This window comes from Lissotriton helveticus, chromosome 5_1 (assembly GCF_964261635.1).
Source record: "Lissotriton helveticus chromosome 5_1, aLisHel1.1, whole genome shotgun sequence".
NCBI classification, from domain to species: Eukaryota; Metazoa; Chordata; class Amphibia; order Caudata; family Salamandridae; genus Lissotriton; species Lissotriton helveticus.
This window is the reverse complement of record NC_136065.1, coordinates 1,051,685,676-1,051,711,081: the sequence shown is the minus strand read 5'-3', so window position 1 is coordinate 1,051,711,081 and position 25,406 is coordinate 1,051,685,676. Positions and strand designations below refer to the sequence as shown.

The 25,406-nt window shown below is 47.8% G+C and overlaps 1 protein-coding gene across 4 annotated transcripts in view; it reads right to left on the bottom strand.

Annotated features, from left to right (window-relative positions):
• The window catches only part of ARHGAP19 (Rho GTPase activating protein 19), a 368,551-nt gene that overhangs the window by 46,113 nt on the left and 297,032 nt on the right, over positions 1-25,406 (bottom strand). For 2 of the 4 annotated variants that reach the window (XM_078643585.1, XM_078643586.1), the window contains exon 9: positions 2,459-2,557. The exons of the other annotated variants lie outside the window; for them this stretch is intronic. In XM_078643585.1, coding sequence (XP_078499711.1) covers positions 2,459-2,557 — 99 coding nt within the window. The remainder of the gene's footprint in view (positions 1-2,458; positions 2,558-25,406) is intronic. 4 annotated transcript variants of the gene reach the window in all.

Genomic DNA, 25,406 nt, shown 5'->3' with positions numbered 1-25,406 from the left:
TGGGCAACAATGAAGTTGTCTCATCATTTAGCAGGGGCTGCTTTTATTCATTTAATATTGGCTTGGATGGTATTTTACCAATCCAAAGATATAATACTGTGCCTGGAGAGGTAAAACGCTTTTGTCATGTTCCAGCTAGGCGTGGTCAGCACTAGCTAATCCTATGCTTTAAACCTTTGTTGCAAAAACGGCAAAGCACTTTGTCACTTTTCTAACAGGGTGTGGCTGGCACTATGCTCATCCAATTCTTAAAACCTCTTCTAGAAAAATAGATATTTGAGGTGAGCATTTTTTAGAGTGTCGGTGGAGTTGTAGAGTGCGTTATATGAAAAAGCAGTTCTCCACTTAAAACTTGGGAGCTACACAAAATTACCTACTCCCTTTTTCAGATAATTTATGATGCACTATATGCCTGAAAGGGTATTGCCTTGAAATACATATTTATGTGCGCGGGTGATGATGTGTGCCTTCTGAGGTTAGTCGGGGTTTTCTGTGAGCTGGAGTACCTTTTCTTGGTTACGCTGTTTGAATGGTAGGTTGGTACCAAAAGATGTAGGTTCTGTTGTGGTATTGTGCTTTTTCTTCTGCTGTAAGTTGTTAGTGTATCATCAAGTTTAATTGTTTACGTGTGATCATGTAGGAAAGCGCCTTCATCATCCTGGTTAACTTAGCAGGAAACTGCTTTCCAGCTACCATAGCCTCTAGAATGCCTGGTTCACCAGGTTGAGCGCTTATCCGCCATCAAGCAATAAAAGTGGTATTGCTGTATCTGTTATAGAAGAGTAATCAATAGCCTCAATCAGGTAATGTGGATTTTCCGATAAGAATCATCAGGGGATAAAATCAATTGGATCATGATGAATAAGATAAAAAATCATTTAGACCAATTTTCATAAATATTTTATAACTTGAATTTAAAAGTGTGATTGGCCAGCTTGATATATATATATATACACATAGCTCAGAATTTTTATTGTGTTATAAAAAAGGGCTCCAATGTCCCATGCCAAAATATTCTCTGAAATTAATTTTGTGTGAAAAAGAACACTAAGAAGAATTATTAGTTTTCATTCTGAAATTAAGGCTTAGACACTTCACAAGGTACCCTGTCTTGACCTGGGGCTTTAGGCAGGGTAATACAGATAGTGCTGTGTTGACGACTTTTGCTTTAATGTGATTCGATAGAGAGGTTTTATAATCATGACAATTTGAGATTAGCTGCCTGTAGGAAGTTTTTTTTTACATATCTAGTTTGAGGTGCAATTTATCTGAAAATAATTTATTATTCAAACTTAAGAATGCCCTTCAAGCTTCCCCTCCGTCCTCAAAATGCATCCTATTTCGTCTTCTAAAATAATTTTTGAAGGTATTTTGAGAATTCCTATCTTAAATGTAAACATCCCAATAACTGCCCACATTGATTATGCTCCTCACATGTCCGCTGGTAGACCATATTTAAATGTACAGTCTTTCTTTCCGGAAAAATTAGGTTAGCCATCTCAAGCAATGTATTTAAATCATCTAATTACATTCATATGTGGTGTAAGTGTAGATCTACATTCTGTTCTCTTGACTATATTTTATTCTTTTTCCCCAGGATAAGAAATGAAAGCTCATCTAAGGAAAACTTTAAATGCATCCCACACTATTCTAATTTAGGCAGAGCCCTTATTTATCTTTAAATATTCTAGCCACAAACTTAGCCGTGCTATATTAGTTTCAGACGTGTTCAAATTCTCTTTCAGATAAACCATACCATGATATGAGATAACAGTGGAAGAATGGATGTCTCCAGACAAATTAAAATCTGGCTTATCAGTACATAATCTATCCTGGCGTAAGTATTCTACTTCTTGCTTTCATATGTGTACTTATTGGCACTAGGATGTTGTATCCACCAAATATCTTTAGCCACAAACTCTGCATCAGTGTTTATATTGCGGTCAGAATATGCAGTCTTCCTTGTCAAAAATGTCTCCATTAGTTGCCCTGGTATATTTCATCCTACAGTGTGTTATAGTAAAATCGCACCATTGCAACATGGAATATGGCAACTCGAGCAAAAGCTCTAATAGTGAATCAGGTTCATCCACTTTAAGTCCACCTTAACTACCAATTGTGTATTTGTGTCTTCCAAACATTGATAAATGATGTATAGCTGGATGTGGAAATATATCAATTTTGTTTTATTGTGAAACTTTCTATGGCCTATGGATAAAATAAATTACATACTGATAATAGTAACCATATGCCAATTTCATCCCATTGAACCCCTGTATAAACTACAAACGTTTAAAACAGAAAGATGACATTTTAGTAATTTCAACATGCGGATTAGAATGTGATGCTCATTTTGCCGAAACAAGACCAATGCATTGTAAATCAAAAATAGGTGTAATTATTAGTTATCCTCGTCTGAATTGGTTAGTACTTTAGTGTGAACCTCCCAAAAATGTACCTTTATGAGACCACCAAGGGACCGTGAGCGGACATGCTTCTTTCCCAAGGGAGTATCTCTGTCAGACAATGGTGTGCCACCATCTGGATGTTTATTAAACTGCAATAAAAAAAATAGATTCTGGGTGTTCATAGTTATAACATACCCACTTAAGTAAATAAATACCTCTTAGCAATTCAAATTGCTACCACAAAGGCTGAAACATAGAAATGGGGCAAGGAGGTATAGGTCATTTACACCAAAAAGTGACATTTTCTGCCGCTAATTTGTAGAATGCCCTGTTTGCAGTCTGGACCGAGTTCTGTGTTTACAACTAGCCCATCATCACACCTTCAGCTCTAGCCCAGGAAGGTGTGACGATCCTGCAAAGGATGCATTACCGTCACTGATGTGATTATGTCACCTGCAGGACTGGCAGCCAGGAAACTGCTTCCTGGTTTCTCTGGGTGAAAAGAGGGGGCTGAAAAGATTCCCCGATCTGCCTACAGGAAGGTATAGCTGAAAACCTAGGAAACTCATATTTCCAGCAACACCTCGCTTATCGAGCAAAGTGGCAAGCGGACACAGTGGCATGTGATTGTTTGCCGGTTCCACTAACTAGATACATGTTTTTTGTACAGGGTGCGACCCTTTGGCCACAGGCATGTGCTCCCCACAATGCCTCCAATACTTTGAGTCTCCCCTAAGCAACCCTCCTCCTCCTCCATAGAGTTGACGAGTAAGCAGAGAGCCCAACAAACGCCAGCGAAAGTATTAACTAAAAAAACTAACAATTAAAAGGTGGGGATGGCCCACAATGCAAAGCCCATGCCATCACCACAAAAGGTTGAGGAGGCAAAAAGACCACTAGACACCAGGGACAATCATAAAAAAGACAAGATTCGTTTTTCTGAACCCCTTGGTAGGCAGATGTTCACTCTGCAGAAAGTTCACCAGGGAAAGTATTTTAAGGGGCGGGGACAGACTACAATGTAAAGGGACGGCACACAATGTAAAGGGACATGCCTGACCCCAAAGGGGGCATTACAGTCTTTCTGCTATTAGGGGGTATGCTCAATTTAGGAGGAGGGAGTGCAGAAAGTCCACTAGACACCAGCGAAAATCTTAAATAAAAAAATTAAACAGGTGGGGCGGCCCACTATTCATAGGGCCTTGCCCCAAACACAAAAGGAGGAATTAGTCTTTCTGCTCCCCTTGAGGGTGAGAAAGCCTGCGCACCAAGGAAGGACTGTCATTGTCCTTTGTCTTTGGTTTGAGCTGTTCCTGTTGAGGGCTCCAGGCCCTGCCACACAAGGGAGTAGCATTTTTGTTCGACAATGGACAAGTGGTGGAACACTGGGTGATAGGAATTTGTAGATCCCTGTAGATTCCCGAAGTACCCACAAGGGTCCAGCTTTCTGGAATGTCTTGGTTTGTAAGGCATCCCTGGGTGGACACAGAGCTAGGGTCCAAATTCCGCAGCTACCCTCATTGCAAGGTGGTGATTTTACCCAGAGGAATGGGATGTCTCCACGTCGTGTTTAGGAGCATTTTGTTTTGTCACAGGTCCTAGGTCCAGCCACAGAAGTGGGGTACCGTTTGTATCGGGGGACGGTGGGAGCATTTTGTGTCGCAGGTCCTACCGCTTGTATCGGGAGATGTGTGGGAACACAGAATAGTAGAATATTTTATATTGCCAATTGGATTGCTCTGCTTTTATGACTTCCGAATACAGGCCGATGTGGAAGAAAGACATTGTGACAAAATAATTTATATATTTTTTTTTAATTTCAACCACTTTTCACCTTGGGAAAGCTTGAGCAATCTACACAATGACTCCTTGTTAAATTCTGAATTTTGTCAACTATTAAGAAATGTATATAACTTTCCGGGATCACCCATGGGTTTCACACCGGTTTGTACCACAAACTGCAAATAGGTTGATACGACACAAACTTTAGAAAATATACGAACTCTTAGGAAAATGCTAAATATGTGGTTAAAAAAATGTTTTTGGATGAAACTAGGCCAGTTCATAAAAGCTGCATGCATGGTGATCCTAGTGCAGAAAACCTTTTTGTGCTGATATTTTAGAAATATACGTGCTTTCTTGCACATACCATTTTCTAATTTTCCCCACAAAAACCAAACGTTAGCTATATGTTGGCTATTTATTCAGTTTCCTCCAAGGGATCTAAAATCCCTGGGTACCTTTAGAATCACTAAGATGTTGGAAAAAAAGGATGCACATTTGGTGTGGCCATATTTCTTATTTTACAGAAAAAAGGTTATCAAGATTTAAGTGCAAGCTACCCCAAATATAACAACAAGCATTAGAAATGCAATCGGGCTCGGATTTATTTGAGTTTGAGCTAATGGCATTGTAAATGCCAATGTCTTTTTGCCATGTGTTATGGAGTGTGTGCATGTGGTGTGTAGTGGAAGTATGTTGGTTGAATTGTAATTTTACCAATGGTGGCATGCTGTGCTTTATATGAATATGTTTAAAAGTAAAGTGTACCATACTGCGATTGCTTGGTGGAAAAGTGCACTGCCGGCTGGAGGTGTGTGTGCCTGGTGGAAGGGTGCACTGACGGCTGGTGGGTGTGTGCTTGGTAAAAGCGTGCACAGATGGATGATGGCTGTTGGTGTTTGTGCATGGTGAAAGCATTCATTGACGGCTGGGGGTGTGTTGTTGTGTGTGTTGTTTTCTGTGTGCTGGTGAGTGTGTGCTGGTGAGTCTGTGGGGGTGAGCCTGGGGAGTGAGTGTGGTGGTGAGTGTGTTGTGTTGAGTGGTGACAAGTGTGTGGTGTTGAGAGACTGAGGTGTGTGGTTTGTGTGTGCGTTATGTGTGTGTGGTGTATGTGTGTGTGGTGTTTTCTGCACACTCACACACTGCCCCGTAACATTCACACACTGCTCACCCGCACACTCCCAATGTCACCCTGCATAGTCACACACTGTCACATAGTCACACACTCAGCAGCACACAGCACTCAACAACACTCTGCCCTCAACAGCACTCTGCCCTCAACAGCACTCTGCAATCAACAGCACTCAACAGCACTCTGCCCTCAACAGTACACAGCACTCTGCCCTCAACAGCACACAGCACTCTGCCCTCAACAGCACACAGCACTCTGCCCTCAACAGCACACAGCACTCTGCCCTCAACAGCACACAGCACTCGGCCCTCAACAGCACACAGCACTCTGCCCTCAACAGCACACAGCACTCGGCCCTCAACAGCACACAGCACTTTGCCCTCAACAGCACACAGCACTTTGCCCTCAACAGCACACAGCACTCTGCCCTCAACAGCACACAGCACTCTGCCCTCAACAGCACACATCACTCTGCCCTCAACAGCACACAGCACTCAACAACACACAGCACTGCACTCAACAGCACTCTGCCCTCAACAGCACTCTGTCCGCAACAGCACTCTGTCCGCAACAGCACTCTGTCCGCAACAGCACTCTGTCCGCAACAGCACTCTGCCCTCAACAGCACTCTGTCCGCAACAGCACTCTGTCCGCAACAGCACTCTGCCCTCAACAGCACTCTGCCCTCAACAGCACTCTGCCCTCAACAGCACTCTGCCCTCAACAGCACTCTGCCCTCAACAGCACTCTGCCCTCAACAGCACTTAACAGCACTCTGCCCTCAACAGCACTTAACAGCACTCTGCCCTCAACAGCATTCTGCACTCTGCACTCAACAGGATTCTGCACTCTGCACTCAGCAGCATTCTGCACTCTGCACTCAGCAGCACTCTGCACTCAACAGCATTCTGCACTCAACAGCACTCTGCACTCAACAGCACTCTGCACTCAACAGCACTCAACAGCACACTGCACTCAACAGCACTCTGCATTCAACAGCACTCTGCATTCAACAGCACTCTGCATTCAACAGCACTCAACAGCACTCTGCCCCCAACTGCACTCTGCCCCCAACAACACTCTGCCCCCAACAGCACTCTGCCCCCAACAGCACTCTGCCCCCAACAGCACTCTGCCCCCAACAGCACTCTGCCCCCAACAGCACTCTGCCCCCAACAGCACTCTGCCCTCAACAGCACTCTGCCCTCAACAGCACTCTGCCCTCAACAGCACTTAACAGCACTCTGCCCTCAACAGCACTTAACAGCACTCTGCCCTCAACAGCATTCTGCACTCTGCACTCAACAGGATTCTGCACTCTGCACTCAGCAGCATTCTGCACTCTGCACTCAGCAGCATTCTGCACTCTGCACTCAGCAGCACTCTGCACTCAACAGCATTCTGCACTCAACAGCACTCTGCACTCAACAGCACTCTGCACTCAACAGCACTCTGCACTCAACAGCACTCAACAGCACACTGCACTCAACAGCACTCTGCATTCAACAGCACTCTGCATTCAACAGCACTCAACAGCACTCTGCCCCCAACTGCACTCTGCCCCCAACAGCACTCTGCCCCCAACAGCACTCTGCCCCCAACAGCACTCCGCCCCCAACAGCACTCCGCCCCCAACAGCACTCCGCCCCCAACAGCACTCCGCCCCCAACATCACTCTGCCCCCAACAGCAGTCTGCCCCCAACAGCAGTCTGCCCCCAACATCACACAGCACTCACCAGCACACAGCACACACTATCAACAGCACACATCACTCTGCACTCAAATGCACTCAGCACTCAACAGCACTCAACTGCCCTATGCCCTCAACAGCACTCAACAGCCCTCTGCACTCAACAGCACTCTGCACTCAACAGCACTCTGCACTCAACAGCACTCTGCCCTCAACAGCACTCTGCCCTCAACAGCACTCTGCCCTCAACAGCACTCTGCCCTCAACAGCACTCTGCCCTCAACAGCACTCTGCCCCCAACAGCACTCTGCCCCCAACAGCACTCTGCCCCCAACAGCACTCCGCCCCCAACAGCACTCCGCCCCCAACATCACTCTGCCCCCAACAGCAGTCTGCCCTCAACATCACACAGCACTCACCAGCACACAGCACACACTATCAACAGCACACATCACTCTGCACTCAAATGCACTCAGCACTCAACAGCACTCAACTGCCCTATGCCCTCAACAGCACTCAACAGCCCTCTGCACTCAACAGCACTCTGCACTCAACAGCACTCTGCACTCAACAGCACTCTGCACTCAACAGCACTCTGCCCTCAACAGCACTCTGCCCTCAACAGCACTCTGCCCTCAACAGCACTCTGCCCTCAACAGCACTCTGCCCCCAACAGCACTCTGCCCCCAACAGCACTCTGCCCCCAACAGCACTCTGCCCCCAACAGCACTCCGCCCCCAACAGCACTCCGCCCCCAACAGCACTCTGCCCCCAACAGCACTCTGCCCCCAACAGCACTCTGCCCCCAACAGCACTCTGCCCCCAACAGCACTCCGCCCCCAACAGCACTCTGCCCTCAACAGCAGACAGCACTCATCAGCACACAGCACTCTGCCCTCAACAGCACACAGCACTCAACAGCACACAGCACACAGCACTCAACAGCACACAGCACACAGCACACAGCACTCAACAGCACACAGCACTCTGCCCTCAACAGCACTCTGCCCTCAACAGCACTCTGCCCTCAACAGCACTCTGCCCTCAACAGCACTCTGCCCTCAACAGCACTCTGCCCTCAACAGCACTCTGCCCTCAACAGCACTCTGCCCTCAACAGCACACAGCACTCAACTGCACACAGCACTCAACAGCACACAGCACTCAACAGCACACAGCACTCAACAGCACACAGCACTCTGCCCTCAACAGCACTCTGCCCTCAACAGCACTCTGCCCTCAACAGCACTCTGCCCTCAACAGCACTCTGCCCTCAACAGCACTCTGCCCTCAACAGCACTCTGCCCTCAACAGCACTCTGCCCACAACAGCACACAGCACTCAACTGCACACAGCACTCAACAGCACACAGCACTCAACAGCACACAGCACTCTGCCCTCAATAGCACTCTGCCCTCAACAGCACTCTGCACTCAACAGCACTCTGCACTCAACAGCACTCTGCACTCAACAGCACTCTGCCCACAACAGCACTCTGCCCACAACAGCACTCTGCCATCAACAGCACACAACACTCAACTGCACACAGCACTCAACAGCACACAGCACTCAACAGCACACAGCACTCAACAGCACACAGCACTCTGCCCTCAAGAGCACTCTGCCCTCAACAGCACTCTGCCCTCAACAGCACTCTGCCCTCAATAGCACTCTGCCCTCAATAGCACTCTGCCCTCAATAGCACTCTGCCCTCGATAGCACTCTGCCCTCAACAGCAACCAGCACTCAACAGCAACCAGCACTCAACAGCACACAGCACTCAACAGCACACAGCACTCAACAGCACACAGCACTCAACAGCACACAGCACTCAACAGCACACAGCACTCACAGCACACAGCACTGCACTCTGCACCCAACAGCACACACCACTCTGCACTCAACAGCACACAGCACTCTGCACTCAACAGCACACAGCACTCTGCACTCAACAGCACTCTGCACTCAACAGCACTCTGCCCCCAACAGCACCGTAGCGCTGCTCGTTAACGTAAACGACAGACGGGTGCCGTGCACAGTATGTTCGCTTGGGAGCCTTGAGATTACCGGCTCAGGATTATCCCTCCTGGTAGGTTTTGCATATGCACCCTTTAAACACAGTGTTTAAAATATTGGGGGTTAAGAAGGGTCCTTCATTTCTCTCCGTTGGTTTGCGGTAGCCTCATTTACGTTCTGTTTACAGAGGTGGGGCTCCTCCTCCACATTGGATGTGGCTGCCTCATCCAGCACGTAATGTTTACAGAGGTGCCCCCTCCCGCGTTGCCTGTTGTCTGAGCCTTGATTTACACAGCACAGATGGCAGACACCATCGGAAGCAGTAGATCAGTGGAGGCTTGCGCGCGCACTCCCCTCTCGGAAACGCAAGTTACATGCATAATTAAATATCGTGTTAGCCTCGTTTTGCACAAGGTGCTTGTGAGGATGGGTCTTAACAGTTCGCATCTGTGTTGAGCTCTTCTATTTTGACTTCCCGAGTCACCTATACCAGGATTATACTTTGTGTTTCATATATTGTTTGTTTACGAATGCGCTGATTATCGTGGGCTAGACTTGTTTCCTGCAGATCATAATGTGTTCTGCTGTCATTTGTTTGGCCGCAATGTCAGTATAAACCTGGCTTGGAAACAGCACGCATATAGGCAATTCTGGCTGGTGAAAGGTAGCTGTCTAGTCATACCAGGCTTTTAGAAGAGATGGTTGGTTTATCATGCTCAAATTGTTTTCAGTGAGTGTTATCTTGCAACACATTATTTGGTACAATATGTATGCATTTGCAGAATGCATGAGGGTAGCTAAAGGGTTGCTGTGTGTTGCGAAGTGAAACCGATCCATACGTAATATTAATTTTACATTTCACCGGGGAAAGCACTATCATGGCACGCATTATTTGGAGAAGAAACAAATAAAATAATACTGTGAATACAATTAACAAAGGCACACTGTTGCCTGAAGTCGTACTTAAACGAAAGTGCACTGTGAAATTTTTTCAAGCTGCTTAACTAAAACGACTACGAAATCAAACAAAGGGAGCTGCGCGCTGAGCGCTGCTGAATGGTGAACGCGCCCGGACATCTGGATTCACTTACGGAGGCACCCTGACAGCTCCTAATTATAATTAATGTACTTCTTTGCGCGAGCACGAACGAAATATGCCCAAAATGGCGGAACAAAACTACATTTACCCTATCACTTCAAGCCTATTAAAACGAAAACACAAGGAAGACGAATCACTGGCCAGATGACAGAAAACGCTAAGGAATGTGTGGAATTCCTCTCGCCAAGGCCCTAAGGATACTTCTTTTTTTTCTTATAACATTAGGATCTCGAAACTCCTCCCCCACTTACAGTGGGGAGGAGTCCGAGCCCTAAAAACGGCTTAGCACAAGGGAGGGAAGCCCTAGCAGTCAAGTTGTTTAGGTTCACAAGGATATCATTACCTTCTTGCTCACTGCGCTATTCTTCATGTAAAGGTCCTTTCCTGTTATTATCTGTTGACTGCTCTGTAATCTATAGGCTGGGCCAAAAACTGCTTGCATAGCTGTTAATTTTATCTTTTGCATGGTGGTACCCTGCAAACATGCCTAAGGACTATATAGCCTGGCCTCTCCCAGCACACATGCATGCATGCATTCAACAGCTTCCTATATTTAAAAATAAACACTTTCATTTAGGCTTATGGTTGAGGGGAAAGCAGAAGGCACTAATGCCAGTAAAGATTCAACAAAGAGTGGTGAAATCACCATTAATGTACCTTTATCCGTTTCCTATATCTGGTTCTTTCCCTCGGTCAGCCTGAAGTCAGCCTAGGACAGTTTAGATCTAGGCACATTTTTAGAACGTCCTAGTCAAAATTTGCATGATGCTGGGAAGAAGCATTGACAGAGCAGTGTAAGCAGAATATGTGAGAGGTAGCCTGTGTAACACTCTGGGATATGTCCAACAGGTACATGCAGGCAAAATGCTACCAATGTTTGTGAAAGACCATTCCTAAAAGGGCAAAGATTTCACAAGGAGCTCCTCCTCTCACCCCCTCATGGCACTGTGGTGCATAAGAGTGAATACACTGCATGATGTGACTGTCCTCCACATCACATACAGTTAGTATGCGGGTCTTGGACAGACATTTGCTATCTGTATGAATCACAGGGCTAAAAGCCAGGTGATTTTCACAAGGACAATGAAAACTGTTGAGTGAACAACTGAAAGAAAATAAAGAGCGGCTGCTACTCAGTATTTACATCAATGATGGAGTTCACCAGCACTAGCATGCCTTATACATGATGTGCTCATGTCATGTCCTGAGTCCGCAAGGGCTCCTTTCAAGTCATCGACCACCAGGTGCCAACAATCTGCCTGAGCACCCATCAGTTAGATCTACCAATTTACAAAATACAGGGACAACGGCTACTTTTCGGTCCTACATTTAGGAAACCAGCCCTCATATAGTGTGCTAGCAGGTAGGCGAAAGAAAGTAGTACCAAAATAGCGTATCCGCTGTTCGTTGCTATCCCACTTTCACATCTAGTTAAGCATTGCCTGTACTAGTAGAAGAAAAAAAAGCTTTTCTAAAAAGAATGTATTGTAGTGTATTGTAGCATTTGTATAGCACAGGCATCTCCCAACGAGTAGCTGGTGAGCTACTGGTAGCTCTCCTGCTACTGGCAAGTAGCTCTCCTGTATGTATCCCAGCCAACTAAATTGGAGCCTTTTGCTTGGTTGAATGAATATATGTATACCAACAGTGACTAATCAAGAAACAAATGTGTGGATTTACAGGATTTCTACGCTGAAGTTTGGAGAAAAATGTCTGAATTTCCTACATAAATTGGAAGTTGATTTTTGAGTGACAAATCATGTGGAGTGACATATTACTAATATGACATTCGTGACAGGAGCACTGCGGCTGTGGTTGGCATATATTACCTACATAGAGGCATTCTAAATTGACAGCCTTTTTTGCATTACTACTTGCAACCCTGGCAGGTGCACTGAGGTAGTCACAGTTGGTAATCTTGGGAAAGGTGCCATTACGTGCATTCTTGCTGCCGGAATTGTAGCGCGCCGCGCTTATTATCATTTTAAAACATTATCGTTTTTGCTAAATTTATTATTTTCCCCTGGTTTTAATGTTCATCTTGCTCTGGCCCTATACTTGCATTGTAATTGTGACCCCCACCGCGTTTTAGCGGAGCTTCTTACCTTCTTGTTGCCTGCTTGTGGCGCCTGGTCGCCATCTTGGGGGTGATTATTTACTATCGCGCCACTTGCCTGAGCGCTTCGCAGGAGTCCAGGTGAGCTCCTATTTAAGGCGAGCACTTTAGCTGCGCTGTCTTGGGAAAGGTGCCATTACGTGCATTCTTGCTGCCGGAATTGTAGCGCGCCGCGCTTATTATCATTTTAAAACATTATTGTTTTTTCGTTTTTGCTAAATTTATTATTTTCCCCTGGTTTTAATGTTCATCTTGCTCTGGCCCTATACTTGCATTGTAATTGTGACCCCCACCGCGTTTTAGCGGAGCTTCTTACCTTCTTGTTGCCTGCTTGTGGCGCCTGGTCGCCATCTTGGGGGTGATTATTTACTATCGCGCCACTTGCCTGAGCGTTCCAGCGCTTCGCAGGAGTCCAGGTGAGCTCCTATTTAAAGCTCACACCAGTCGCGCAGTGGTGACGCGCAGCGGTAGCGCCTGACTCGCGCCGGAGTCAAGCCAGAGTCTGCCCGTCTGCGCCCGTCCACGCTAAGGACGCGCGGGCCGCGGCTGGATACTGTGCGTCTCTAGTATGACTTATCGGTACTCTAGTCATGACCTCTGTCAGATCGGACGTAATCTACCATTTTGCTCGCACTCGGCTCAACATCCTCTGAGTGGTCCCCATACCTGCCCATGTGGTTGGTGGGAACTATCGGCACCAGTGATGGCCCCTAGCCAGGCATTATTACATCGGAAGAAGGAATTTCCTCCTCCTAATGCCATTAAAATCTGGCATCACAATGTCAGATCCCTCTCAAAACATCATCGAGATATTTTTGAGCTTATCTCGTTAGAAGGCCCGGATGTCTTCTTTATGACGGAGACCTGGCTAGGAGATGAGGATATGGCCATTATCAATCTGGCCCTCCCCCCGGGCTACGCAATTTATACATTGAATCGTAAGGGGAGAGGGGGAGGTATAGCTGTGGCCTTTAAAACTTGCTATACCTGTATCTGGAAGCCTATGGACTTGGCTGGTGCCGAGTGCGCTCACTTTTCCATCAGCATTGGTCAGACCCAAACACTGTCAGCCCTCTTGATATACCGCCCCCCGGGAAGTGACTGTGCTTTTAGGAAAGCTCTTCCTGAGCTGGTCAGCTCTCTGTCTTTGTTCTCTTCCAATATCACCATCATCGGCGATCTTAACATCCACTTCGATGCCATGGAGTTACCAATGGTCAGAGGTTTGCTGGACGATCTGGAAGCAGTACAATTACCCCAATTGGTCCGTCAGCCGACCCATGAGGGTGGTCACATTCTTGACCCGGTCTTCACAAATCTCCAACTGGCCGAGGTCTCCCCCCCCAGACCTATGGGTTGGAGTGACCACCACCTCATTGAGCTTTTTGTTACAATGGTAACACGTTCTCCTGGGAAGCCCGATAAAACATCTTTCAGGCGACCCTGGAAAAAGCTCAAATTGGAGGATTTCCATCGCCTTTTGGCCATTACACCTCTGGTTCTGACGGATGACGTCGCAACGGGGTACAACGCTTTGTGCGATTGGATCGTTCAAGCACTTGATGTACTAATCCCGGCCAGCTGGAGTAGAAATCGATCTTCTCAGCCCACTCCCTGGTATTCGGAGGCACTTAGGAGGATTAAAGCCATCTGCCGCCGAGCTGAAAGAGCATGGAGGAAGAATTACAACAGAGATCTAAAGGCTCGCTATCTTGCTGAGGTAAAGATGTATCATAGAGCTGTCTGCCGGGCTCGAGCCGACTATTATGCTATGGAGTTCCAGGCAAGTTCCAATCCGTCCAAACTGGTTTTTAAAGTTTTGAAGGAGCTCACAGTGAACAGACTCCCAATTACGGAGATTTGCTCCCTTGCTCACTGTGAGTCGTTAGCCAGCTTCTTTGTGGAAAAAGTAAATGCCATCTATCGCTTTTTTCCCAAAGTCGATCCTGACAGTACGTCTTTTACATTGCGTACCTCACAGTGCCTGGCCTCGTTTCTCTTACCATCAGAACAGGAGTTCAGTCTCCTAGCGGCCAAGGTTAAGTCTGGCTCACCAGATGACCCTCTGAGACCAGCCCAGTTTTTGGACTCTGCGTCCGTTTGCCTTCCTCCTATTCGACATCTGGTGGATCAATTCCTTACCACCGGGTTAGTCCCCCCTAGTTGGAAGGCTGCCTGTGTCATGCCCATTATAAAGAAGCCTGGTTTGGATCCGCTGAAGCCGGAGAGCTATAGACCTATCTCCCTCCTTCCATGGGTGACAAAGATCACAGAGGCTCCTGTGAATAACAGCCTAACAAAACATCTGACCTCTGCACACCTATTGGATCCTACACAGAATGGTTTTAGATCTGGGCACAGTACGGAGACCGCACTCCTATATATGGTTGAACATCTTCGCTCCGTACTAGATGCAGGTCAAACGGCGGCACTGGTCTTATTAGACCTTAGTGCCGCCTTTGACACTGTATCCCATACCATTCTTATCCAAAGGCTTGGTGAGGCAGGCATATCTGGCAAGGCGCTGGATTGGTTCCAATCGTTCCTTTCGGAACGATCCTTTCAGGTAGTGGTGCCACCGTTCAGATCTAAGTCTCATGCCATCACCCAAGGAGTTCTGCAGGGATCGGCGTTGAGCCCCACTCTCTTCAACCTATATGTTCAACCTTTGGCGGTGGTTGCGAAGAGTTGGGGTCTCACAATGGTATCTTACGCCGATGATACCCAGTTGGCGGTGGTCCTCAATGGGGACTCTGACCCACTGGTATCAAACTTTGCGGATGGTTTGAGGGCTGTTGCTAGTTGGCTTACTGCCAATTGTTTACAGCTCAACGCCCTCAAAACCGAGGTGATGGTAGTAGGGAAACATCCTGATCTGTGGGGTGCGAGTTGCTGGCCTAATGAGCTGGGCCCCCCCCCCCCCAAAGCCTGTTTCTGAACTAAAAAACCTTGGCGTCTGGCTAGATTCCAAACTAACCTTCGCATGTCACACTAAGAAGGTAGCATCTATGTGCTTCGGCATCCTGCGTGGTTTGAGGCCCATCCTCAAATTTTTTGATGCCCCCACACGCCAGATGGTGATTCAAGCTAGCGTCTTATCGAGGCTTGATTATGCAAGCTCATTGTTTTTAGGCGCTAACCAGGCGGAGGTCCTGCGACTCCAACGGGTACAGAATGCGGCCGACAGGGTTCTGGTGGGCCTCCCTCGCTTCTGCTCAGCTCGCAGTACTATCTCTAAACTGCACTGGCTATCTGTAATTAGACGCATAGAGTTTAAGACCCTTTGTTTTGCGTTTAAAATTCTTATTACTGAGACCCCTACTATCCTCCAACACCTCCTGACTCTGTACACTCCTTCACGCAGTCTTCGCTCTGCAGGCCAAAAGCTAGCACTTGTCCCACGTTTCCAAAAATGCAGATTAGGCGGCCGATCATTCACTGTGTTGTCTTCCAAGCTCTGGAACGCGCTTCCTGCCCACATTTGATGTCTAGAGGATCTTTTTATTTTCAGGAAAGCAGTTAAAACTTATCTTTTCCCCTTGCCCTATTAAAAATTTCGCTACTCTTTCTTTGTTCTTGTTAGTTGTGTTACCTTCTCAGTTATAGCACAGGGACGCCCCTTTGCTGGGGCAGCTGTGCGCTCAAAAAATTGAATAACATAACATAACATAACATATGGTGGCCCCTAATGTAATCTTGTCTGATGTGGTCAATATTACAACACACAATGTTTTTCATTGAACATCAGAACCCCTTATTACTCAAAAGGTTGTAGAACCCAGGTAAAGCACTTTACCCATAAGCGACATTGTCGTAGTTGGCACGTCCCCTAACACGATTATCACTTCTCGGTCATCATCACGCACAACATGAAATACCTTCCCACAAAGGCCCAAAACAAAATCACCTTTTGAACCACACACCCTACACAGTGTAGCTCATGACCTTTATGGGTATGCTCTTCAGCGGCCCACATTTGGTGCTCGCAGCTATACAAATACTACACTACAGTACTTACTTTGGAGAGAAATCAGCCTTCACACAGCCATTTTACCTCAGTTCTTTCCAAGCAGAAAAACCTCCAATAACAAGTTGAAGGGTTAATAATCTGGGAAGGATTAATCGCTGGACAACAACCTTTAACGATAATTAACTTTTCCATCTCCAACATTCTCCACAGATGCAGCACTGGGAATCTATTTCCAACAATGCCTAACCTGAATGCTTTTGTTGGAAGTATTGATCAGGCAAACAACTTCCAGAGGGACGTCTGACCCACCAGACCTCATGCAATAGTATACAAATCCAGATCATGAGCAACAAAGTGAAAACTTTCCTCCAAGTGGGCACTTTTCAGATAACAATGAGAGATACTGAGCCCTTGCTGGCTTTGTGAGCAGGTGAGTTCAGTTGGATGCCCAAGAGTAGAATGAACTCTACATCAGATTTAAATTGTTTTATGAAACAGGATTCACAGCATTTTTCTGGGCATAAGACACCAACAGCTGTAGACCTTAATTTAGTAGCCTTAGTTCTTTCGATGTAGTAATTCCACACCCTTCTCGCCTTAAACTTTTAGGGACCATGTTCTGCAGAATCTTCAGATTTCAGGAAAGGCTGAGGTTAAAGTGAATAGCTAAGAAAATCTTAGGGTAGACAGAATGAAAAAATTCTATGTCCAACATTTCTCTGAAAAGAAAAAATGTAAAGGTCTCCTACAGACAGTGAATCGATTCATTAATCCTTTAGGAAGAAGTAATAGTGACCAATCATGAAACTTTCCAAGTCCACTATTTTGGCATTTGTGCTTTGACCCAAAAGGCAATAACATAAGACTTAGACAACACCAAGGCAAATTCCCATGAGAGCCTTGACTGTGGACCAGAGAGAATTCTCTTTTCAAACACTCCAGAAAATCATGAATGATCAGCTGAATTCCCCAACTCTAGAATGCCTGAGAGATGCACTCTGTTCAAAACCATACTTGAGGCCCAACTTAAGCAAATGCAACAAACACTGGGCCAGTACACTGTACTGACATAACTGTTTTGGGATGATTTGAGGCGTATCAAACTCTCCTCTATTGCTAGGGAGTAGGAAATCCTGGTGGAAGGACGCCTCTCCTCCGCTAAAATCTTGATAGAATCTTCAGGTAGTTTGAGGTGTTCAAACTGATGGACTTCAAATGCTAGGGTGTGAAGCAGAGAGATCAAGTTGTGAGGTAAACTCTTACCAGTGCTCCTGAACGAATAGTTTTCTTACCTGTCGGTGTAGTTTTGCAGCTTGAAGATCTTTCTGGATTCACTATGCTGTGCATTATTCCGCGGTCTTGTGGTTGGGTCCGGATTCGTAGTCTTTTTTTTTTTTTCTTAGCCCAGGTGGGCGTCGGCGTCACACCCCCTTGGGTGTATTTCCGGTGACGTCGGCATGCTTCCTGCGGAAGCTCCCACTCCTGGGCGCCATCTTCGGGTTCTTTTTTTCCGTGTTTCTTTCGTTTCCAAAGTAATGGCAATGTTCTATTTAGTTGGTATTTTACCGCTTTGTACTTTTAAAGTCCTTTCTTTAGTTAACCACCTCTTCTCTCTCCAGCCTCATCTTTCTGGCGGAGGTGGGTGAGTTCGCTAGTGAATCCAGAAAGATCTTCAAGCTGCAAAACTACACCGACAGGTAAGAAAACTATTCGTTTTGCAGCGTGAATCTTTCTGGATTCACTATGCTGTGCATAGATTTTGTAGCGGTTTCTCATCTCTGTGGCGGCTGGGTGGAAGATGAGCGTTGGGTGTTGAATATGTGCTGTAGCACCTTCTGTCCAACTTGAGCTTCCTTGTTCATTTGTATGTCCACACAGTAGTGCTTCGTGAACGTGTGCACCGAAGCCCATGTTGCCGCCAGGCATATGTCCTCTATGGGTGTGTTAGCCAGGAAGGCTATTGTAGCGCCCTTCTTCCTGGTGGAGTGGGCACGTGTCCCCTCTGCCAGTTCTTGTCCTGCACGCTTGTGGCAGAGTTGAATTGTCTGTGCGATCCATCGTGCAATGGTCTTTTTGGTTACAGCTTTCCCCATGAAGCTGTTTGCGAATGACACAAAAAACTGTTTTGTTTTCCTGTGTCCCTTTGTCCTTTCAATGTAGTGCATGACTGCCCTTCTGGCGTCCAGGGTGTGCAGAGCTCTCTCTGCGCTAGTTGTTGGTTTTTGGAAAAAACTCGGTATCTGTATAGACTGGTTCATGTGAAATTTGGATACCACCTTCGGCATGAAGTGTGGGTCAGTCCTCATCACAACCCTATCATTGTGTATTTGTATGTAGGGTTCTTGTAGCGTCAGCGCTTGAAGCTCGCTTACTCTGCGTAAGGACGTTATTGCAACCAGGAAGGCTGTTTTCATAGTTAGCATCTTTAGGGAGGCCTTGTGAAGTGGTTCAAAGGGCTCTTTCATGAGTTCCGTTAGGACTGTGTTCAAGTTCCATGCAGGTGGCGGCACCCGCTTGGGTGGTGCGATCCTTTTCGCTCCTTCTAGGAATCTCTTCACCACCTGTGATGTGAAGAAGCTCCTGCACGATTCTCCCCTTGTGTAGGCGACTATCGCTGCCAAGTGAACTCTTAAAGAGGATGAGCTAAGGTTCTTCTCCAGCAAGTGCGTCAGGTACCTTAGCACTGTGGAGTCCCTCTTCATCTTATTGTGGAGTCTTTCCTGTCTGCACCATATTGTGAATCTTTTCCATTTCGCAACGTAGCACTTCCGAGTGCTGGGCCTTCGTGCCTCCCGAAGTACCCTCAGGGTGCTTTCTGGTAGTCTCAAATGTGCAAACTCGATGTCCTCAGGAGCCACGCTACTAGGCTCATGCCCTCTGGCTCTGGATGTAGTACCTCTCTGTTCTGCATGGAGAGTAGGTCTTTCCTCCTGCTGAATCTGTGGGGTGGACACTGTGTCATCTCCATGATCTGCGAGTACCATGTCTGCCTCGCCCACTGTGGTGCGACCAGTATCAGTGTCATGTTGCTCGCTCTGCACTTGCTCAGCACTCTGTGCATCAGTGGTATCGGGGGAAAGGCGTAAGCAAATGTCCTTGACCAATCTATCCATAGGGCATTCCCCAGTGACCCCTCCTCGGGCTGCCTGGATGCGAAGTTTTGGCATTTTGCATTCTGGCGTGTGGCAAATAGGTCCACCGATGGTGTTCCCCATCTGTCGAACAGGTACCTTGTCTCCTGAGCATTGAGCTCCCACTCGTGGGATGCCGATGTCTGCCTGCTGAGCCAATCGGCCTGTATGTTGTCCTTCCCTGGTAGGTGTATGGCTAGCAGGTCTATCTTGAGAGGGATGGCCCATCTCCATATCTGCTGCGCCAGCGTTGAAAGCGGGGCTGACTGTGTGCCCCCCTGCTTGTTGATGTAGAACATCGCAGTGGTGTTGTCTGTTTGTATCAACACCTTGTGTTTGTACAGTCTTGTTTGAAAGGCTTTCAGTGCAAGGAAGATTGTCTTCAGTTCTAGGTAATTGATGTGTTTTGCCGCATCTGTTGGCGTCCACAGTCCCCTCACCTTGAGCTCCTCCATGTGAGCGCCCCATCCCTTCAGGTGATGGTCACTGTTGGCGTTGGGGGCGTTAGCGGCTTTCCCCTTGTTATGTTCTCCATGGTCCACCATGCCATCTCCTTCTGCACTGCGTGCGTTACAACCACTAGATCCTCCCAACCGCCTGTAGCTTGTGACCATTGCTCCTGTAGCCATTCTTGAATGGGTCTCATGTGGAGTCGTACATTTGGTACCAGGTGGATGCATGATGTCATCATGCCCATGATCTTGCTCGCAGTCCTCACTGTCCGAGCTTGTCCCTTCCGGTAGAGGCGAGTTTCCTTCACCAGCGCCCTCGCCCTCTTCTCGCTGGGGAACACCTTGCCCTGTAAGGTGTTGATCTGTGCTCCCAGGAAGATCTTGACCTGTTCCGGCTCCATTGATGATTTCTTCCAATGGATGGAGAACCCCAGGCTTGTGAGCGTGCTCGTCACTGTATGTGCGTGCTGCTTGCATTTCTGGTATGAGTTTGCTTTCACCAGCCAGTCGTCCAGGTAAGGGTATACGTGTATTCCTTGCCTTCGTAGGTGCGCTGCGACTGCTGCGAGGCACTTTGTGAAAACTCTTGGTGCTGATTTTAGTCCGAAGGCCAGTGTCATGAACTGGTAGTGGCTTTCTCCAATGGTGAACCTGAGCATGTGTTTGTGCTTTCTGTTCATTGGGATGTGCAGGTAGGCGTCTTTGAGGTCTATTGTGACCAAGAAGTCCCCGGTCTGCAATTGTGGGAGCACCTCTTGCAGGGAGGTCATTTTGAATTTTTGCGTTCTTATGAATTTGTTCAGGAACCGTAAGTCCAGAATGGGTCTCATTGTCTCGTCTACCTTTGGTACCAGGAAGTACGTTGAGTATATTCCTGTGTTTCTTTCCTTGACGGGTACCCGTTCTATGGCCTGCTTCCGCAGGGGTTCCTTTGCCTCCTCCTGAAGACACTGCAGCTGTTTGCTTGCTAGTGTTTTTCTTTTTGGTTTTCTGCTTGTTGGCCTCCCCTCCAACTCTATGCAGTATCCGAATTGGATAATGTTGAGGATCCATTTGTCTGATGTGATTTCTCTCCACTCTCGGAGGTAAAATCTTAATCTTCCTCCCACTGGTGTCATGTGGTCGTAGGTGTCCAGTTTGTCTTGACCCATCTGTACGTGCTGCCCCCTGGGATCTTTTTTGTGGGCGGGCACACAGTTTTTTGAAGTCACTTAGAGGTGGGCTGCTGTCCCCCTCTTCTATTTTGTCCCCGTCCATTTCTCTCTCGAAAGGACTGGCCTCTTTGTTGGTACTGCCAGGACTGCTTCTGCTGACCATGCTGAGCCTGCGAGTCTGCCTGGTGCGTTTGCTGGAAAGCCTGGTGTGATGTACCTGGCTGGTTTCCGCCTCTCCCGCCGGGCCTCCGTGACTCTTGTTCCCTCTGAACTGCAATGCTCCCATGGATCTTGCTGTTTCGTTATCTTTTTTCAGTTGACTGAGCGTTTCATCAACTGTTGTTCCGAAAAGCGTGTTGCCGTTGAACGATGTGTTCAGGATAATGTGTTGCACCTCCGGTTTGAAACCTGAGATCCTGAGCCAGGCGTGCCTCCTTTCCGTGACGCCCATCATCATGAGCCTGCTGGCGGTGTCTGCCCCATCCAGGGCCGTCTTAAGGCAAGAATTTGCCGCGTTTTTTCCCTCTTCAACCAGCTTTTCGGCCTTCTGCCTGGCATCCTGGGGCAGGTCCTTCACCAACTGCCCCAGCCCTTCCATGATCTGGTACATGTGCCTGTTTATCAGGGCGTTGGAATTAGCCATGCGCCAGTGGGTCGCGGCATTCCGTTCGATCCTTCTGCCCACCAGATCCATCCTTTTGCTCTCCTTATCCGGTGGCGGGCCCGAGGTAGTGGGTACGTTAGCCCTCCTCCTTGCTGTGGCCGTGATAATGGAGTCTGCGGAGACCGTGCCCTGAATGTAGGCCGGGTCCTTTGTGGAATGTTTGTACTTCTTCTCAGTTCTGGGAGTTACTGCCTTGCATGTTGCGGGCTCCCTGAATGTTTCCTTCCCCTGAGCCAAGACGCTTTCGAGCATTGGAAGGAACTGGCTCCTCGTTTGTGTTGGGAGCAATGTTTCTAGAAGGAAGTCTGCTTTCTGCTTCTCTTCGTCGAGCTTGAGCTTGAAAGCTGCTGCGGCAGATTGTATCACCGAGTTGTAGGCCCCGATGTCGTCCGGCGGCGAGGGCCTCGAGGGGTAAGTGTCGACCACCTCCTCCGGGCTGTCGGTGTTGACATCTATGTAATCTACCTCCTGTAGGTCAGAGGGTGCCGACTCTGTGTCCGTCCTGCTTTCCTCTTCCTCCCCATAGTTGTAACTATCGTAGGGCTTCTCGTACTCCTCCTGGTCGTCGATCACCTCGACGTCCTGGTCTTGTTCCTCGGCGACTTCGGCGATCTCATCCTCCTCCTCGACTGCCTCCACCACCGGTGGCTTGGTCTTGTGAGGGATCGTGAAGGCTTTCATCTTTGCGTCGAAATCTTTCTTCCGCTGCATGATGTTCTCCATTTCGGCCTCGAGGCGCCTTCTCTTCTTCTCCATCTCGGCCGCGTGTTCCGCGTCGGATGGGTCGGCTGTTCTTTTCGGCGGATGGCTCGTCGCCGTGCCTTTCGGTGTCGAAGTTTTCGACGTCGAAGTTTTCGACGTCGACGTCGAACCGGATTTTGGGTCTCTGGTCGTCGTCGTCAGTTTTGGGTCTTTCTCCCTCGGCGTCGATCGATCCTTTTCGGGGACGATTTTAGACGTTTTCTGCTGATCAGCAGCTCTCGGCGCCGGGGACTCCTTCTCGGAGGATCCGCTGGGCCTGGGAGTAGTCGCGGACGCCGCCTTTCTTGGCGTCGGCGCTTTCGGGGTCTTGCCCTCGATTTTTCTAGACTCAGAGTCTCTCGTGTTCTTGGGGGCCGAAGAGTCTCCTACCTTGTCAGAAGTCTTTGTGTAATCGGTCTCTACGACCGTGTAGCTGTCGTCTTCGGCGGCAGCGTTGTCTTCTTCCTCGGAGGACATCCCCAGCTCGTAGAGGGACGGAGTCGGGGCCTTCCCCTGCAGGGTGGCGTGTGCTACCCTCTGCCTCTCTCTCACACGAAGGGTCTTCGGGGCGAAGGCGGAACAGGCGTTGCAGTCTCCGCTTTCGTGGTTCACCGGTAGGCAAAGGTTGCATACCGGGTGCTGGTCCTTCTGCGCGTACTTGTGGTGGCAGTTACGGCAGAACTTGAACGGCGTGTTGTCCATCATCGAGCGTCCAGGGCCTCCCTGGTCGCGTGTTCGTCGACGGTCGTCGAGGATCTCGATGAAAAACGCCTTCTCCTTGCTGACTGTTCGTCGCTGAAGTCCCCTGGAGTCTTCAGATGACTTCTCGTCTTTTCTGTATTTTCTTTCTTCTTTCTCCAAAAATGTCTGGAGCCCAAACGGGAACGATCCATACCCGACCGCGGAAAAAAAGAATCTGAAGATGGCGCCCAGGAGTGGGAGCTTCCGCAGGAAGCATGCCGACGTCACCGGAAATACACCCAAGGGGGTGTGACGCCGACGCCCACCTGGGCTAAGAAAAAAAACAAAAAAAGACTATGAATCCGGACCCAACCACAAGACCGTGGAATAATGCACAGCATAGTGAATCCAGAAAGATTCACGCTGCAAAACAACAGGTTCTGTCTACAGTATATGAAACAAATTTGTGTAATGTCTGGGATTTATGCATCACCCATTTGGAAGCAATGAGAATCATTACAGGACCCCATTGTTCCCATCAATTGTGTTAGAAGAAAAGGATGTAATGTATTTACGGACCACTTTTTTTCATTCTGAGGCATACAGATTCTATATAGGAATTGAAGGACATTTCCACATACCATTCCCATTTGTGATCACCTGAGTAGCCACATGTTTAAATACTTTATAAGCATGTAAAGAGCTGGATCTACATCTGCATGTCACAGCAATTCATTCAGTACGCCCATATAGAATTGGAAGGAACACTTGCAGGGTCCGCCTGATTATTCATCTCCAAGGGGACCAAGAAACCCAAATGGAAAGACTGCAAATAAAGCAGCTAGTCAGTGTTAAATTGTGTCTCTCTGGCTCTAATGTGGATCTTCTCAAAGTGTTCCTCAGTTCCATCAAAAATTGAGTAAGGAAAGCACATGGATCGAATATGCTACTTACCAGTATGCATCTGTTCTTGGCATGTAGGGCTGCTGACATTCATATCTATTGCATAGATTGCCGCCTACTGTTGGGTCCGGATGATTGCACATTGTTGTCCTGGAAGAGTCTTCGAAGTATCACGAGATAGGTGGCTCCTCCCCTGGACTACAGTGCGCATGGGCATCGACTCCATCCCCAGATTGTTTTTAGCCATTGTGGCAAAGATGGAGTGTAACACCGTGAGTGATGACCATGGTAAGTGTAAGTGCTGCAGCCGCTACAGGCGCCGGGGAGGAGGGCGGGCGATATGAATGTCAGCAGTCCTACATGCCAAGAACAGATGCATACTGGTAAGTAGCATATTCGGTTCGAGGCATGTGGGCTGCTGAATTCATATCTATTGCATAGAATATAGAGCAGTCCCTCCATTAGCGGCGGCCGCCTGTGCCAGCTGCAGCAGTTTGAAAAAGTGTTTTTAGAACAGCCTGCCCTACAGCTGCCTGCTGTTTTGAGTGCACATCTACACAGTAGTGTTTTGTAAATGTGTGTGGTGTAGACCATGTGGCTGCTCTACAAATGTCTTCTAAAGGAATATTTCCAAGGAAAGCCATGGAGGCCCCCAACTTGCGGGTGGAGTGCGCCCTTGGGGGGATTGTTACAGTGCGCTTTGCTTTTTGATAGCAAATTTGAATACACTTAACGATCCACCTGGCTATACCTGCTTTGGAAATGGGGTTGCCTTTGTGTTGTGCTGAAAAGGCAACAAAGAGTTGTTTCGACTTCCTAAAAGCTTTGGTCCTATCAATGTAATACATTAAAGCTCTTTTGACGTCAAGAGTGTGGAGCATTCTCTCCACCACCGTCTCAGGATTTTGGAAGAACACAGGCAGTTCAATAGTCTGATTTATATGGAACTGTGAAACCACCTTTGGAAGAAATTTAGGGTTAGTGCGCAGCACCACCCGGTTGGAGTGAATTTGTTTGAATGGCTCTTGGATAGTTAGTGCCTGGAGTTCACTAACACGTGGCAGTGACGTAATCGCTATCAGGAAAGCCACTTTCCATGTTAAGAACTGAATCTCGCATGAATGTAGACGCTCAAAAGGTGGACCCATCAGTCGGGTGAGGACCACATTAAGGTTCCATTCAGGAGCTGGTGGGGTCCTGGGAGGAATGACTCGTTTGAGTCCTTCCAGAAAGGCTTTAATGGCAGGCACTCTGAAAAGGGAGAGATGCTGCCTGTTTTGGAGATAAGCCGCTATGGCAGATAAATGTATCCGAATGGAAGCATATGCCAGATTGCATTTGTAAAGATGTAACAGATAACAAATGATGTTGTGCGTAGACGCGTTAAGCGGGTCTATGTTGTGGTCTAAGCAATAAATGACAAACCGCTTCCATTTTGCCGCATAGCATGCTCTGGTGGTGAGCTTT